Raw genomic sequence first — 12352 nt, 5'->3', positions numbered from 1 at the left:
TACCTTCAAATCTGAAAGCATGACTGATACATTTGAATATTATTTCAATTGGATACTTGATAGTGGTGATTCACACCACATGACTCATTTGACCTCAATATTGAAGAAAATCAGAAAATTAGATAAACTTTTCTACATAACTACACCAACAGTGATTTCAACTTTAGTTGAAAATATGTGAGATGTGAATTTAACAAGTTACCTTACGTTAAAAGATGTGTTATTGATTTCTGACTTAATATGCAATATGATTTTAATTCATAAACTAACATATGATTGAAATGGTTACGTGATTTATGATCAAAACTCTTGCATAATACAGGACCAAGCCTCGAAAAGGAAGATTGGATCATGTGACCTGCATGAAGGGGTTTATGTGTTCACAACGCAATATCAACAAGGTTTCATGGGTGCAGCTAAGAAGGACATGACAACCTTATGGCACATCAGAATGGAACATTCCTCAAATCAAGTCCTTCAGCATATTTCACATTTAGTCAAGTGCAATTTTGATAAAGCAAACTCTTGTGATGTATTCCACAAGGCAAAATAATGTAGAAACCATTTTCCTTTAAGTATTAATAAAGCTTAAGCACATTTTGAATTGATTCGCTGTGACTTATAGGGGAAATATCATACTGCCACAAGGCAAAATAATGTAGAAACCATTTTCCTTTAAGTATTAATAAAACATAAGCACATTTTGAATTGATTCACTGTGACTTATAGGGGAAATATCATACTGCCACAAACAATGGATCACATTATTTTCTAACCATTGTAGATGACTACACTCGTGGCACATGGGTATAATTAATGAAGCACAAGACAGAGACTTTACAATATTTGATTATTTTTAGAAATCTAATCAAAAGGAAGTTTAATATGCATATCAAGAGGATTAGGAGTGATAATGGGACATAGTTTACTAACTCTGACTTCAAGTGTTTCACTCAAAAAGAAGGGATCATGCATGAAACTTCTTGTGTTGCCACACCTCAATAGAATGGACGTGTGGAACATAAACATAGACAAATTTTGAACATATCACGAACCTTGAATTTTCAAGCAAATCTCCTTTGCATTTTTGGGGAGATCGTGTATTGACAACAACTTATCTAATCAATAAAATCCTTACAGTGGCAAATAAGGGAATCACTTCATACGACTTACTTTTTAAGAGAGCATCAAACTATGAGCACTTGATAACTTTTGGTCGTTTGTGCTACAAGAAAAATGACTCAAAGGGAATCAAAATTTTTGATCCCAGGGCTGAAAGGTGCATTTTTGTTGGTTTTCCACAAGGATAAAAAGGATGGAAAGTTTACAATCCAAAGACTTGTGAATGCTGCATATCAAGAGATGCAGTGTTTTATGAGCATATCTTTCCTTACCATGTGCAAGACAATAATGGGTCTACTAATTTTAGAAATAACTCGTCAAGTGATAAACTCAATGATGAGTCTTCACTCTATAATGATGCAGAATTGGAAGTATCAAGCCTTGGGGAAATTCCTCATAGTGACTAAACATCAGGTGTTATAGAAAGTTTATCCATTAAGGATCCTGAATACACAAGTCAAACTGAGGGTGAACCTATAGAGCAAGAACATGTATCCATATATGACTTGAATGAAGAAGTCATCAATGGATTCTAAAAAAGAATCATCAAGTAAAAGTGAAGGAAAAGTCTCAAATGATGGGGAGCCTCAGAGCATGCCACGAATAAGATGACCTCCAAATTATATAAAAGACTAAACATAAATCCCAAGTGCATGGCATCAATTACAAAATCCTCTTAAGGTATCACATATCCCATCTCAAAAACTTTAAATTATGATCAGTTTTCACAAAAACATAGAGCTTACCTCGCAGCCATCACTAATGACGAAAAACCTCAATTATATACCCAAGCAGTCAAGCACACAATTTGGAGGGAGGACATGGCTCTAAAAATCAAGGATCTAGAAGACAATGAGACATGGGGACTAACTCATTTACCACAAGGAAGAAAAATAATAAGATGTAGAATGTTGGATTGTAAGCCTTATTTGTTTCCACATAGGAAGAAAAATATCTCAGTCAATGTTATCACATGAAGGATCTTGATTCGCTTAAATACTTCCTAGGCCTGGAACTAGCACAAGGGTGAGAAGGTATATTTGTAACACCCCATTTTCTACCCACGAGTTATAACAACAAAATCAGAGTCGTAAAATTTTCTATAAATGGAATATTACATGTTCAACTTTAAACAATTTCCACTTTAAGGAATCATAACAATATGTAACACTTTTCTTAATTCGACAAAACAAGGTCATTCACTCCAATAATTCAACTTCATAAAATCTTACGCAGCGGATTCATAAAAAATTCTTATCATCTTTAAGCAACATAAATACGACTTAACTTAGAGAGTAAACAACTATAATCCTTCAAACAATTTAAATTTTAGTAACAATTAAAAGATCCACAAAGCAGACACGCGACAATCCCCCCGAGTGCTACGTATCAGAGCGACTGACCACTGACCCGACCAACGGTAACCGGCTACTTCTCAGGATTACCTGCACGTTGTCACATAAGGACAACATTCAACAGAAGGGGTGAGTTACAATAATTATAATCAGTATATGAAAAAACAATACAGTAATTAAGAATCGTACACAAACACCACTTCTCAATTAAATTAAATACCCATACAACAAACCAACAAAAATGCAACTCTAATGAGACTCGACTCGTCATGCATGTGGTACCATTCGGAGTAAAACTCCCAACTTAAAATTTGCCGATTTAACGAGGCATCAAGGCTTAAGCCTTCAACTTTCAACTTTTGCCAATCCAGGCCAACGTGGTGTGAGCAAAGCTCCGACTTAATGCATATGAATTTACATGACATACACGACTTTAAAATTCCGACAACATAATAATAATAGCAACACAACAATGTTTTCAACATAATCAACTTATAATCAACTTTGGCTCACCAAGCTTACAACTCAGTATCTTTAACAACTTTCCGTACACGGAATAGCTTAACAACTCAGTCATACTTGTATCGACACTTCATAACATAAACCCAACAAAATTACTCATCAAAATTAACTATAATATTACCCGACTCACCCCGACGAACTTCATTAAATTCTGAGCAATTCGATTTTTTTCACTTTTCCAACAGCGTTAACCCGTTAACGCCCTGGGTTAACCCGTTAACGCAAGACAGAATCTTAATTCGCTTAAATACTTCCTAGGCCTGGAACTAGCACAAGGGTGAGAAGGTATATTCCTTTTATAAAGAAAATACACCTTAGACATTTTACAAGAATGTGGAATGCTGGATTGTAAGCCTTATTTGTTTTCAATGGAACAAAATCACAAACTTGCTTTGGCCAATGGACCTCCACTCTTAGAACCGTCAAGGTATAGGAGATGAGTTGGACGTCTGATTTACTTAACTATCACTGACCTGAGTTAACCTAATTTGTTCATATTCTAAGTTAATTCATGCAAACTCCACTCCAAAAGCATTGGGATGATGTTATGCAAGTCTTATGATATCTCAAATCTTCTCCTGGTCAAGGTAACATTATCCCACAACACAACACAATGATCTACAACTAGTTGGATATTGTGACTTAGATTGGGCATCGTCTCTCATTACCAAAAGTCCATCTCAGACTATCTAATGAAACCTGGCAATGCTCCAATATCATGGGAAAAAAAGAAACAAGCAACAGTCTCTCAATCCTAAAGTGAGTCTAAATATAATGCAATGGCACATGCCACAAGTGAAATATTATGGCTACGTAATTTGTTAGAGACTCTGCAAGTTCCATGCATCAAACCCATGATTCTGCATTGTTACAATCAAACAGCTATTTATTTAGCTGCAAACTCGGTATTCCATGAAAGAATATAGCACATTGAAATTGAGTTTCATTTTATCAGAGAACATATATAGTCAAGTGACATAAGCATAACTCACCTGCCTACCAAACAAAAAAAATACTGACATTTTTACTAAGTCCTTAGGCGTGAAAGTTTTTCAAGACCTCATGTTCAAGTTAGGTGTTTATAATCTTCACCTTCCAATCTGAAGGGGAGTATTAAAGATAAATTTAATAGTTTGTTATTAGGGTTTGTTAGGTTTGTTAGGGTTTGTTAGAGTTGATTCTGTTTTCAAGCTCTAAAATATAGATCATCAACCTATATATAAAGATTTGTCATGTGCCATCAAAAACAATAAGAATACAACATATTTTTCAAGTTAACTTTCTATTATAAATCATAATGATATTTACTAAATACTCTTTATATCTCATAAAGATTATCATATTTGAGTAATGCACGATTTTAAAAAAAAATGATTAGATGTGTTGATTTTAATGATAAAACTAAAATCATTTAATAATATACTCTTATTAAATACTTCATCTGTCTCAAAATAGTTGTCCTCTTTGAGATTTCCACATTTTTTAAGATAATGATTTATTGTGTTGATTTCAATGATTAAACGAATGTCATTTACTAAAATAATCTTATTAATAATAGGTAGTGGAGTAATTACATGATTTAAAATACAATAAATAGGGGTAAGTAAGTGGAATAAAATAATAAATATCACATTGTTATTCTAAAGGGACAAATAGTTTGAGACAAATAAAAATAGGAAAAAGGGTACCTATTGTGAGGCGGAGAGAGTATATTTAATATAAAAGTTAGATAAAGTGAAAGTTAATAAATAAGAATATAGTAGTGAGTGAAAAAATAATATTAAATATTGCTTTGGTATTATAAGAGGACAATTATTTTGAGACAGAAAAAAAAATACAATCATCTTGCTTAAAGGCTGAAGTGTTCAGCTAAATGCTTCATAAGTGCCCATTAGATATCAGAGAGATGACTTATCTCCAATTGCTCAAGTTTTCTTCTTCTAATCCTGAATAACACCAGACCTAGAAGTCATACTTTTACCTTCACCTGGGATACTGCAAACCTTCTTTTCCACCCTGTCAAGGGAATTCATGTGAACGTGGCTCACATTATTGCTAATGAACTCAAAACGGTGGTGGAAAGTGTCCGCCAACCAAGAGAAAAACCTATATGCCCTCTAGTATACCCTGGTTTAATCATGGGGTTGTGCATGAGCACACACATGGCTTTATCACTACATGTTCATGAGACTATCACAAGACTTATTGATGATGCTTATATCTTTAGGTATTGTACCAGTAAGAAAACCAAAGGAGTTGGGCAGGAACTTGTAAACCCTCCAGCCACAGCCGACCTTGATTTTGGTGATTGGGACCCAAGGATGAGAGTTATTTTTTCTCATACTCGGGACCAAAATAAGTTAAACCATAGAGCTTTTATCTATATGCAAGACTTTATATATATATATACTTCATTTGTGGATTAGGAGACATGAGGAGGCAAACCATCAGGTGATGGATCCAAGAAATTTCCAGACGCACATTAACTGGCCATAGGACATGACATTCTACTGAGGGAAGGGAAAAGTTGTTGGTAATGAAGAAGAAGTTGATGATGGAGAAGAAGAATTTGAGGAATTAGAGACATGATCGAGTGAAGAATCAAATAAGAAGATGGATGATTAGGATGTGGATGACTGAAAAGAAAGCTCGCCATAACTAAATGATATTTTTAAAAAGCTTTCAGTCACTTACATTATATGTTTTATTTCTTTTTGTTCATTTTATCCTGTAATGATCAAACTATTTATTTTGATGTGGGAAATTTTGTCATGTTTACACCATGACTTTTGGATGATGGTTATTTATAATTAATTTGTTTAAACAGTTCTGTTTAAGTTGCAACAATTTTTTTGTGTATGTTTGTTTTCAATAGTTGTCTAATTTTCTTGGAGAAGCAAAGAAGACTCAATCAAGTATCAAGTAAATCAACAAAATGTAATGGTGGTGGTGAGAACTTTGGATGAATTTCACACAAGCAAGGTACATGTTTATTGCTTTCTAGAATGTTAGTATGAATTTGAACTTTGTGCTTTATACAAAATCATTTCATGCATCATTTTGCAAGAACGTGTTTCATGCTTGAACCACTTAGGTCTAAACCAGAAAGTGTGAAGAAACTGTCCATTGTTCATTAATATGCTCAAGATGATTGATAATTTTTGTTTTAACTCGTTCAACTCATGTTAAATCTTACGTTTATTTTGAAATATATGGAAGCATAGAAAGGATCAAGAAAATTTTTGATGTTGAGAAAAACCACCAAAGCAAAAATAACTTCATCCTACCTGGTGAATGAGTGAGTATTTGTAAACCCCTTTGAGTCAAATGTCATGAATGAATCAATTATGAACTCAAACAAATCACTAAGTAAACCACTTGGTGAATTTTTTATCTAAACCAATCATGACTAGTGTCCATTACCAAGAATGAAGATTGTTTTAAAAAGGAAAGTTAGAATTGTTCAAGTTGGGGAGAGGTTGCTTCATGGACAAGAAAAAGAAGAAAAATGAAAAAGGGGAAGAAAGATGCAATGAAAAGAAAAAAAATGAAAGAAAAGAAATGAAAATGAATGATGAAAATGTTGCATCAAAAGATCTTGAGGGGTTGAAAGAAAGTAAGATAAGAAAATTGTAAAAAAAATGAATGCTTGTGATGCTCTTCATTAAATTTGGTCATTCCTGCTTCAATATCCTTAGAAATAACATTTTATTTTGAAATCCGACCAAGTTACAACCTGTCATACCCTAAATTTTACCCTAGGTTTCTCACCCGCGTCAGCATAGCATAGTCGATCCATTTTATTGTGCATTTCATCAGTTAAAAGAAGTCATTAGGGTTTAGATGAAAAGTCAGGAGTCCTGCATTTCATCTGGTCTTGATGACATTCATTCATTCATATGTTGATTGAGAAGTCAGAAGACTTGATTCTCAATCTCAATGCATCGTTTATTTCCATTACATCGTGTTTCAGAGGTTCAGAGAGTGGCCATCAACAGTATTATCGTCATCTGAATCTTTATAGATTTTAATTTTTTATTGAGAATCAGAAGTAAATGGTCCAAGAGCGATTCATATATGTCTGGGTGTCTGTTCACATTTATTCAGTCAGCATTTCCGAGATTTTCAAATTGACCAAACCACAATATGCCACACCAAAATAAACCTCCCTCTAGACATAAAAGCATTAGGCGAGGAGCTAAACATCTAAAAAAGAGTCAAGAGATCACCAGGAAAAACAACACACCACCTCAACCATCTAAATATCCTATACCAAATAGAAGACGCAATCTCACAAGTCACAAAAAGGTGAGAGACAGACTTGATGTGCAAGGAACAAAAAGGGCAGGAAATAATCCCAGAGATCAGAGGAACCCCCTCTTAAATAAATTAACTCTGGTTGGGATACGATCCTGAAACAGCCGCAAAAAAAAATTATGACTTTAAAAAGAGACAAACTACATCAAATAATCAGTAGAGCTAAATCTACGATAACACTCTAGAAATCAGATAATTGGATAAAAATACTCAAAGATTTGATCTTAGTCCTCATCTTTAAATAATATCAGCCGTTTTTTTTTAAATTGATCACAATTTTTCTCATTTTTCAATGGATGTAAAAAAAATCACATCGAATATATGCTAAACTTGGTCAAATGTGGAATATGAAAGCCAAATCAACATCCTTCCCAAAACACACACCAATGACAAATAAGAAGAAAAAAAAGTATAGCTTCTCCACAAAGGCAGGCTGAAACTTGAAAATGATAGATGATAATGATGTATATTAAATTTTTATATTGTATTTATAAAATTAAATGAGTGATACAATTCTTTATAAATTTAATCACATATTTTTATTAGTTTTTTTTTCAATGAATCTTCGCGTTGAGTTTAATGTGTAAATATAAATAGTAGGTTGTTTAAATAGATAGATTTTAATTATTACATTAATTTTAATTTAACTCATTTTTATAAGAGAAAAGGATGGTGCATAATTTACACGGTCAATTAATGACAAACACTATCCCGTCAAATCAACCGGTAAAACTTAAATTATTTATATAATTTTATCCTTTAAAATATTTTAATTCGATATATTTATAATATTTTTTTACACCCATAATGCACTATTATTAATCTCTTTTTATAAAAATAATTTAAATAAAAAAAATTAAAAATAAAAATCTTTATTCTACATTATACTTCAGTTTTTATCAATAAATAAAATAATAGTTTTCGATTTCTTGTATATACTCCCCACAAAATTAAGTTTTATTTTTATTCTGGTACAGTAGTTGTTATTATATATTATTTGCAATGTTAGAAAAAAAAACTACTATTTGCAATAAATTAATACGGGTTGATTTTGTCGTGTGTGTTTAAAATTCAATTCAATAAAAGTGGATCTAAAATTCTGAATCTACATTTATAACTAATAGTATACTTTTCGTGATCATTGAATAAATTTGATTTAGATATTTAAAAATCGTAATGTCTCTGTTTGAATACTAGTAGCATATTAAATACAAACTATACTTTCTTTCTCAAATAGCCGCCACTCTTTTTCTCACTAATTTATTAGTATTATTATTATTAGTATTATTATTATTATAAACAAAAGAGAATCGACAATTTTGGTTGGAAAAATTATGTGTTATTTTAGTTAATTTTAAGAGTTTTACCAAAAATGACGTATATTGTTGAACCACTCCACCAAAAACACACCTAATATATTTGAAAGGTTAATTTGGAGGCAAAGAAGTACACCTCATCATGAAAAAAAAACCTCAGCTGAAACAAAATCAACGTGAGTTGTTGTTTTTGTTTGTTGGTTGTGTCTGCGTGAAGGTGCAAACCTATCTGAGACAGGTTCATCATCCCATCTTAATCATTCAACTACTTCAATAATTCGATCCTTTTCTTCTCAATGTGGTTGCTTCTCAATCTTAAACCTTTTCCTATGGCTCACTCCAACGCAACCAAAGTTCCGTTTTTTTCTCACTTAACTTAACAACAACAACAACATCATTATTGGTCGATCCAAACAAGATTGAGGTTTAATTGTTTTTTGTGTTTTGCTGTTTTTTTTTCCATCTGGGTGTTCTTCAAGTTTTCTTTTTTTCTTGTATTGTATTGCAAGCTTTTTAGCATTAAGGTTTTTATGTAGGTTGCAATTATGTATTCACTTTTTATCTTATCTATTTTATTGCAGAAAATTAATCTGGATAAGTTGAGTTGGTGTTGGATTCATCTGCTGCTAACTAATGGGGTTCTATCTCATCTTGTTTCTCTTTCTGGCTTCTCTTCATTCGGTGTTAACTCAAGAAGTTGAAAACGGTTTGATTATAGTAGATGGAGTTCAAGCAATTGCTGAAAATGATGATAATTTCATTTGTGCTACTATTGATTGGTGGCCTCATGATAAATGCGACTACAATTATTGCCCTTGGGGATCTTCGTCTGTTCTGAATTTGGTTGGTATTTAGGTAGTTTGCGTTATTCGCACACACTGCACACCAACCGTTTGCGCAAAGCTTTGAATAAGTTTTATTGATTATTCAATGTGGATTGGCTTTTCAGAACTTGTCTAATCCTATTCTTGCAAAGGCGATCCAAGGTCTGTAAAATTTGCATTATATGTATAACTTTGGAAGGTTTATTTGAAGTATGATGCTCGATGGTTGTTGATTGATAGCTCTGAAGCCTTTGAGGATAAGAATCGGAGGTTCTTTGCAAGACCAAGTGGTGTATGATGTAGGAAGTTTGAAGTTTCCTTGTCGACCGTTTCAAAAGATGAATGGTGGATTGTTTGGATATTCAAAAGGATGTTTACACATGAAAAGGTGGAATCAGCTGAATCATTTTTTCAACAACACAGGGTGAGTGAGATTTTTTGTATTATATTGTTTTTTTTTCTGTTTCCAGCCAAAGTAAGAGTTTAGCACTTGCAGGGCCGTTGTGACTTTTGGCTTGAATGCACTCTTTGGAAGACATAAAATTATTCATACAGTCTGGGGAGGAAATTGGGACCCTACAAATGCTTATGATTTCATAAACTACACTATTTCAAAGGGACACAAAATTGATTCATGGGAATTTGGTAAGACAATAGAAAATATAACTATTTGTTAGGTTCAATTTTATTGCATTGGAAACTTATTCTTCGCATGCTTCCTTATATAGGCAATGAGTTAAGTGGTAAAGGCATTGCTGCAAGTGTTGGTGCTGCACAATATGGAAGAGACTTGATAAAGCTTAAACAAAATTTAAACACACTATACAAGAACACTAAGTTCAAACCTTCACTTATAGCACCTGGAGGATTCTATCAAAAGGAATGGTTTGATCAGCTTCTTCAGGTTTCAGGTCCTGGCGTTGTCGACGTGATGACTCATCATGTATATAATTTGGGACCAGGTTTACATAGTTCTTTCTACTATAGTCTAACATCTGTTAGAACATTATTCCTAGATGTTAAAATGATTTGTTTTCGTTTAGGTAGTGATCCGCATCTTGAAAATAAGATTCTAGATCCTGCGCGATTGAGCAAGGTGGAATCTCTATTTAGCAATCTTTCAGAAACTATTCAGAAACACGGTCCTTGGTCGGTTGCTTGGGTTGGAGAAGCCGGGGGAGCATTCAACAGTGGTGGTCGATATGTTTCTAACACATTTGTGAATAGCTTTTGGTAATGTTAGAGATTCCTTCCATAATTTTATGCTCCTTTTTGTGCTAGATTAAGGATTGTAATTTATTTTTTAAAACATAAATTGTTGGTATGAAATTAAAGATTCTGAAATTCAAATTAATTGTAGGTATTTAGATCAACTTGGACTTTCTTCCAGATACAACACTAAGGTCTATTGCAGGCAAACCTTAATTGGAGGGAACTATGGCCTTCTTAATACCACCACTTTCACTCCCAATCCTGACTATTACAGGCAAGTGTTGTAAATTGAAAAATGCAAAATAGTTCGTTATAATAATTATAGTAATACATATTGATAATTTTCGAATGATACCGAATCTTGTGTTTTGGATTTGATTTGAGCAGTGCATTACTGTGGCATCAGCTTATGGGGAAGAGTGTTCTTGCAGCTTCTAGCAATGTTTTTTCGCCATTTTTCCGCACTTACGCCCATTGTTCAAAAGGCAGAGTAAGTGTTGGTGTGCTGATCTGACATAAGTTTTTAAAACTAAATTTAGCAAGTTAACTTTTAGCTCAACGCGTTATAACCATTCTTAATTTTTTTTTCCTTTCTGCAGGATGGAGTAACACTGTTGCTAATCAACTTAAGCAATCAGACTAATTTCATACTCAATGTTCATGACCGAGCGAATGCCAGTAATGGAGGAAACGACGCTAAAAGTAGCATCCAAACAGATAATTCGTTCTTCAATCATCTCAAAAAGGCGTTTGCTTGGGTTGGAACAAAAGGATCAGATGTCACATTCAGGGAGGAGTATCACTTAACTTCAAAAAATGATTACCTTAGAAGCAAAACCATGTTGCTGAATGGTAATCCACTAAAGTTAACAGATGATGGAGAAATTCCTAGATTGGATCCAGCTCTTAATAGTGTACATTCTCCAATATATGTTGCTCCTTTATCTATTGTCTTCATTGTATACCCCAACTTTGATGCTCCAGCTTGTTTTAGAAACAGTAAACTTTAATAAAAAGAAAAGGTTTATGAATCTTATAAAAGAGTGAGTATTAGGAATTTGGGATTGCAAGCTCTCATTGAAATTTTTGTTGAGTAGCTGTATATATCTTTTCACAGAAAAGTTGCAACCACCTTTGCAGTAATTAAGTGGTTAATAGTGTTTTGAGCATACATGTTGAAGAGCATTACTCAGTCAGCTTTTTCTCAGATTCATCTAGTGATTCATTCAAGCTTTCCGTCTCAGAGGTTCAATCTTTCGAGGTCAATAATTGTCCTCCAGAATGCTCTTCAGGTTTTAGTTAGGTCTAAAGAAGTAGGGTTTTGTTTCTCGCAGGATGATCCACTTGTGATTGAGAAGTTAGTTCAGTTGGAAGAGAGAGATGTTTGGAAAAGAGGATTAGGGATGGTGTAGGTTTCCAATGATAGCACTCCTTCAATGTTAGAGGTTTGGAGGGAGTATTGAGAAGAGGAAGGTGAGAGAGTTGGTCAGGGATCTTCATTTAAATTTTCTAGCCATTCAAGAGGTTAAGCTTATGGAGGTGAACGATCTCTTGCGAAGTTATTTGTCGGGTAATTTTGGCATATGGCTAAAGTTTTTTTCTTGTGGTGGGTGCTATTGTTGGGATTTTCTCAATTTGGTGGTGTGAAAAAGAAGGTGATTTTCTCGTGGTCAGGGTATCTTGG

At 33.5% G+C, this 12352-nt stretch overlaps 1 protein-coding gene across 3 annotated transcripts; it reads left to right on the top strand.

The window, feature by feature from the left end:
- Window positions 1-8759: 8759 nt before the first annotated feature.
- Window positions 8760-11699, top strand: LOC127073748 (heparanase-like protein 1). Of its 3 annotated transcripts, none has more exons than XM_051014955.1 (10): window positions 8760-9056; window positions 9214-9475; window positions 9582-9618; window positions 9697-9880; window positions 9953-10101; window positions 10185-10418; window positions 10500-10689; window positions 10817-10942; window positions 11056-11158; window positions 11268-11699. In XM_051014955.1, exons 2-10 carry the CDS (start codon window positions 9266-9268, stop codon window positions 11676-11678), a joined length of 1644 nt encoding a protein of 547 aa, XP_050870912.1. In that variant the 5' UTR covers window positions 8760-9056; window positions 9214-9265; the 3' UTR covers window positions 11679-11699. The 3 variants fall into 3 exon arrangements, with proteins under 3 accessions (XP_050870912.1, XP_050870914.1, XP_050870913.1); XM_051014957.1 differs by having other exon boundaries at window positions 8765-8870; XM_051014956.1 differs by lacking the exon at window positions 8760-9056 and having other exon boundaries at window positions 9081-9475.
- Window positions 11700-12352: the final 653 nt, after the last annotated feature.

Source organism: Lathyrus oleraceus, chromosome 4, assembly GCF_024323335.1.
Source record: "Lathyrus oleraceus cultivar Zhongwan6 chromosome 4, CAAS_Psat_ZW6_1.0, whole genome shotgun sequence".
NCBI classification, from domain to species: domain Eukaryota; kingdom Viridiplantae; phylum Streptophyta; class Magnoliopsida; order Fabales; family Fabaceae; genus Lathyrus; species Lathyrus oleraceus.
This window is presented reverse-complemented; position numbering and strand designations above follow the sequence as displayed.

Coding starts and splice junctions, on each gene's coding strand:
- LOC127073748 (XM_051014955.1), top strand. CDS start 9,266: ATGGGGTTCTATCTCATCTTGTTTCTCTTTCTGGCTTCTCTTCATTCG. Junction 9,476..9,581: donor CTTCGTCTGTTCTGAATTTG/GTTGGTATTTAG, acceptor TTGGCTTTTCAG/AACTTGTCTAATCCTATTCT. Junction 10,690..10,816: donor ACATTTGTGAATAGCTTTTG/GTAATGTTAGAG, acceptor AATTAATTGTAG/GTATTTAGATCAACTTGGAC.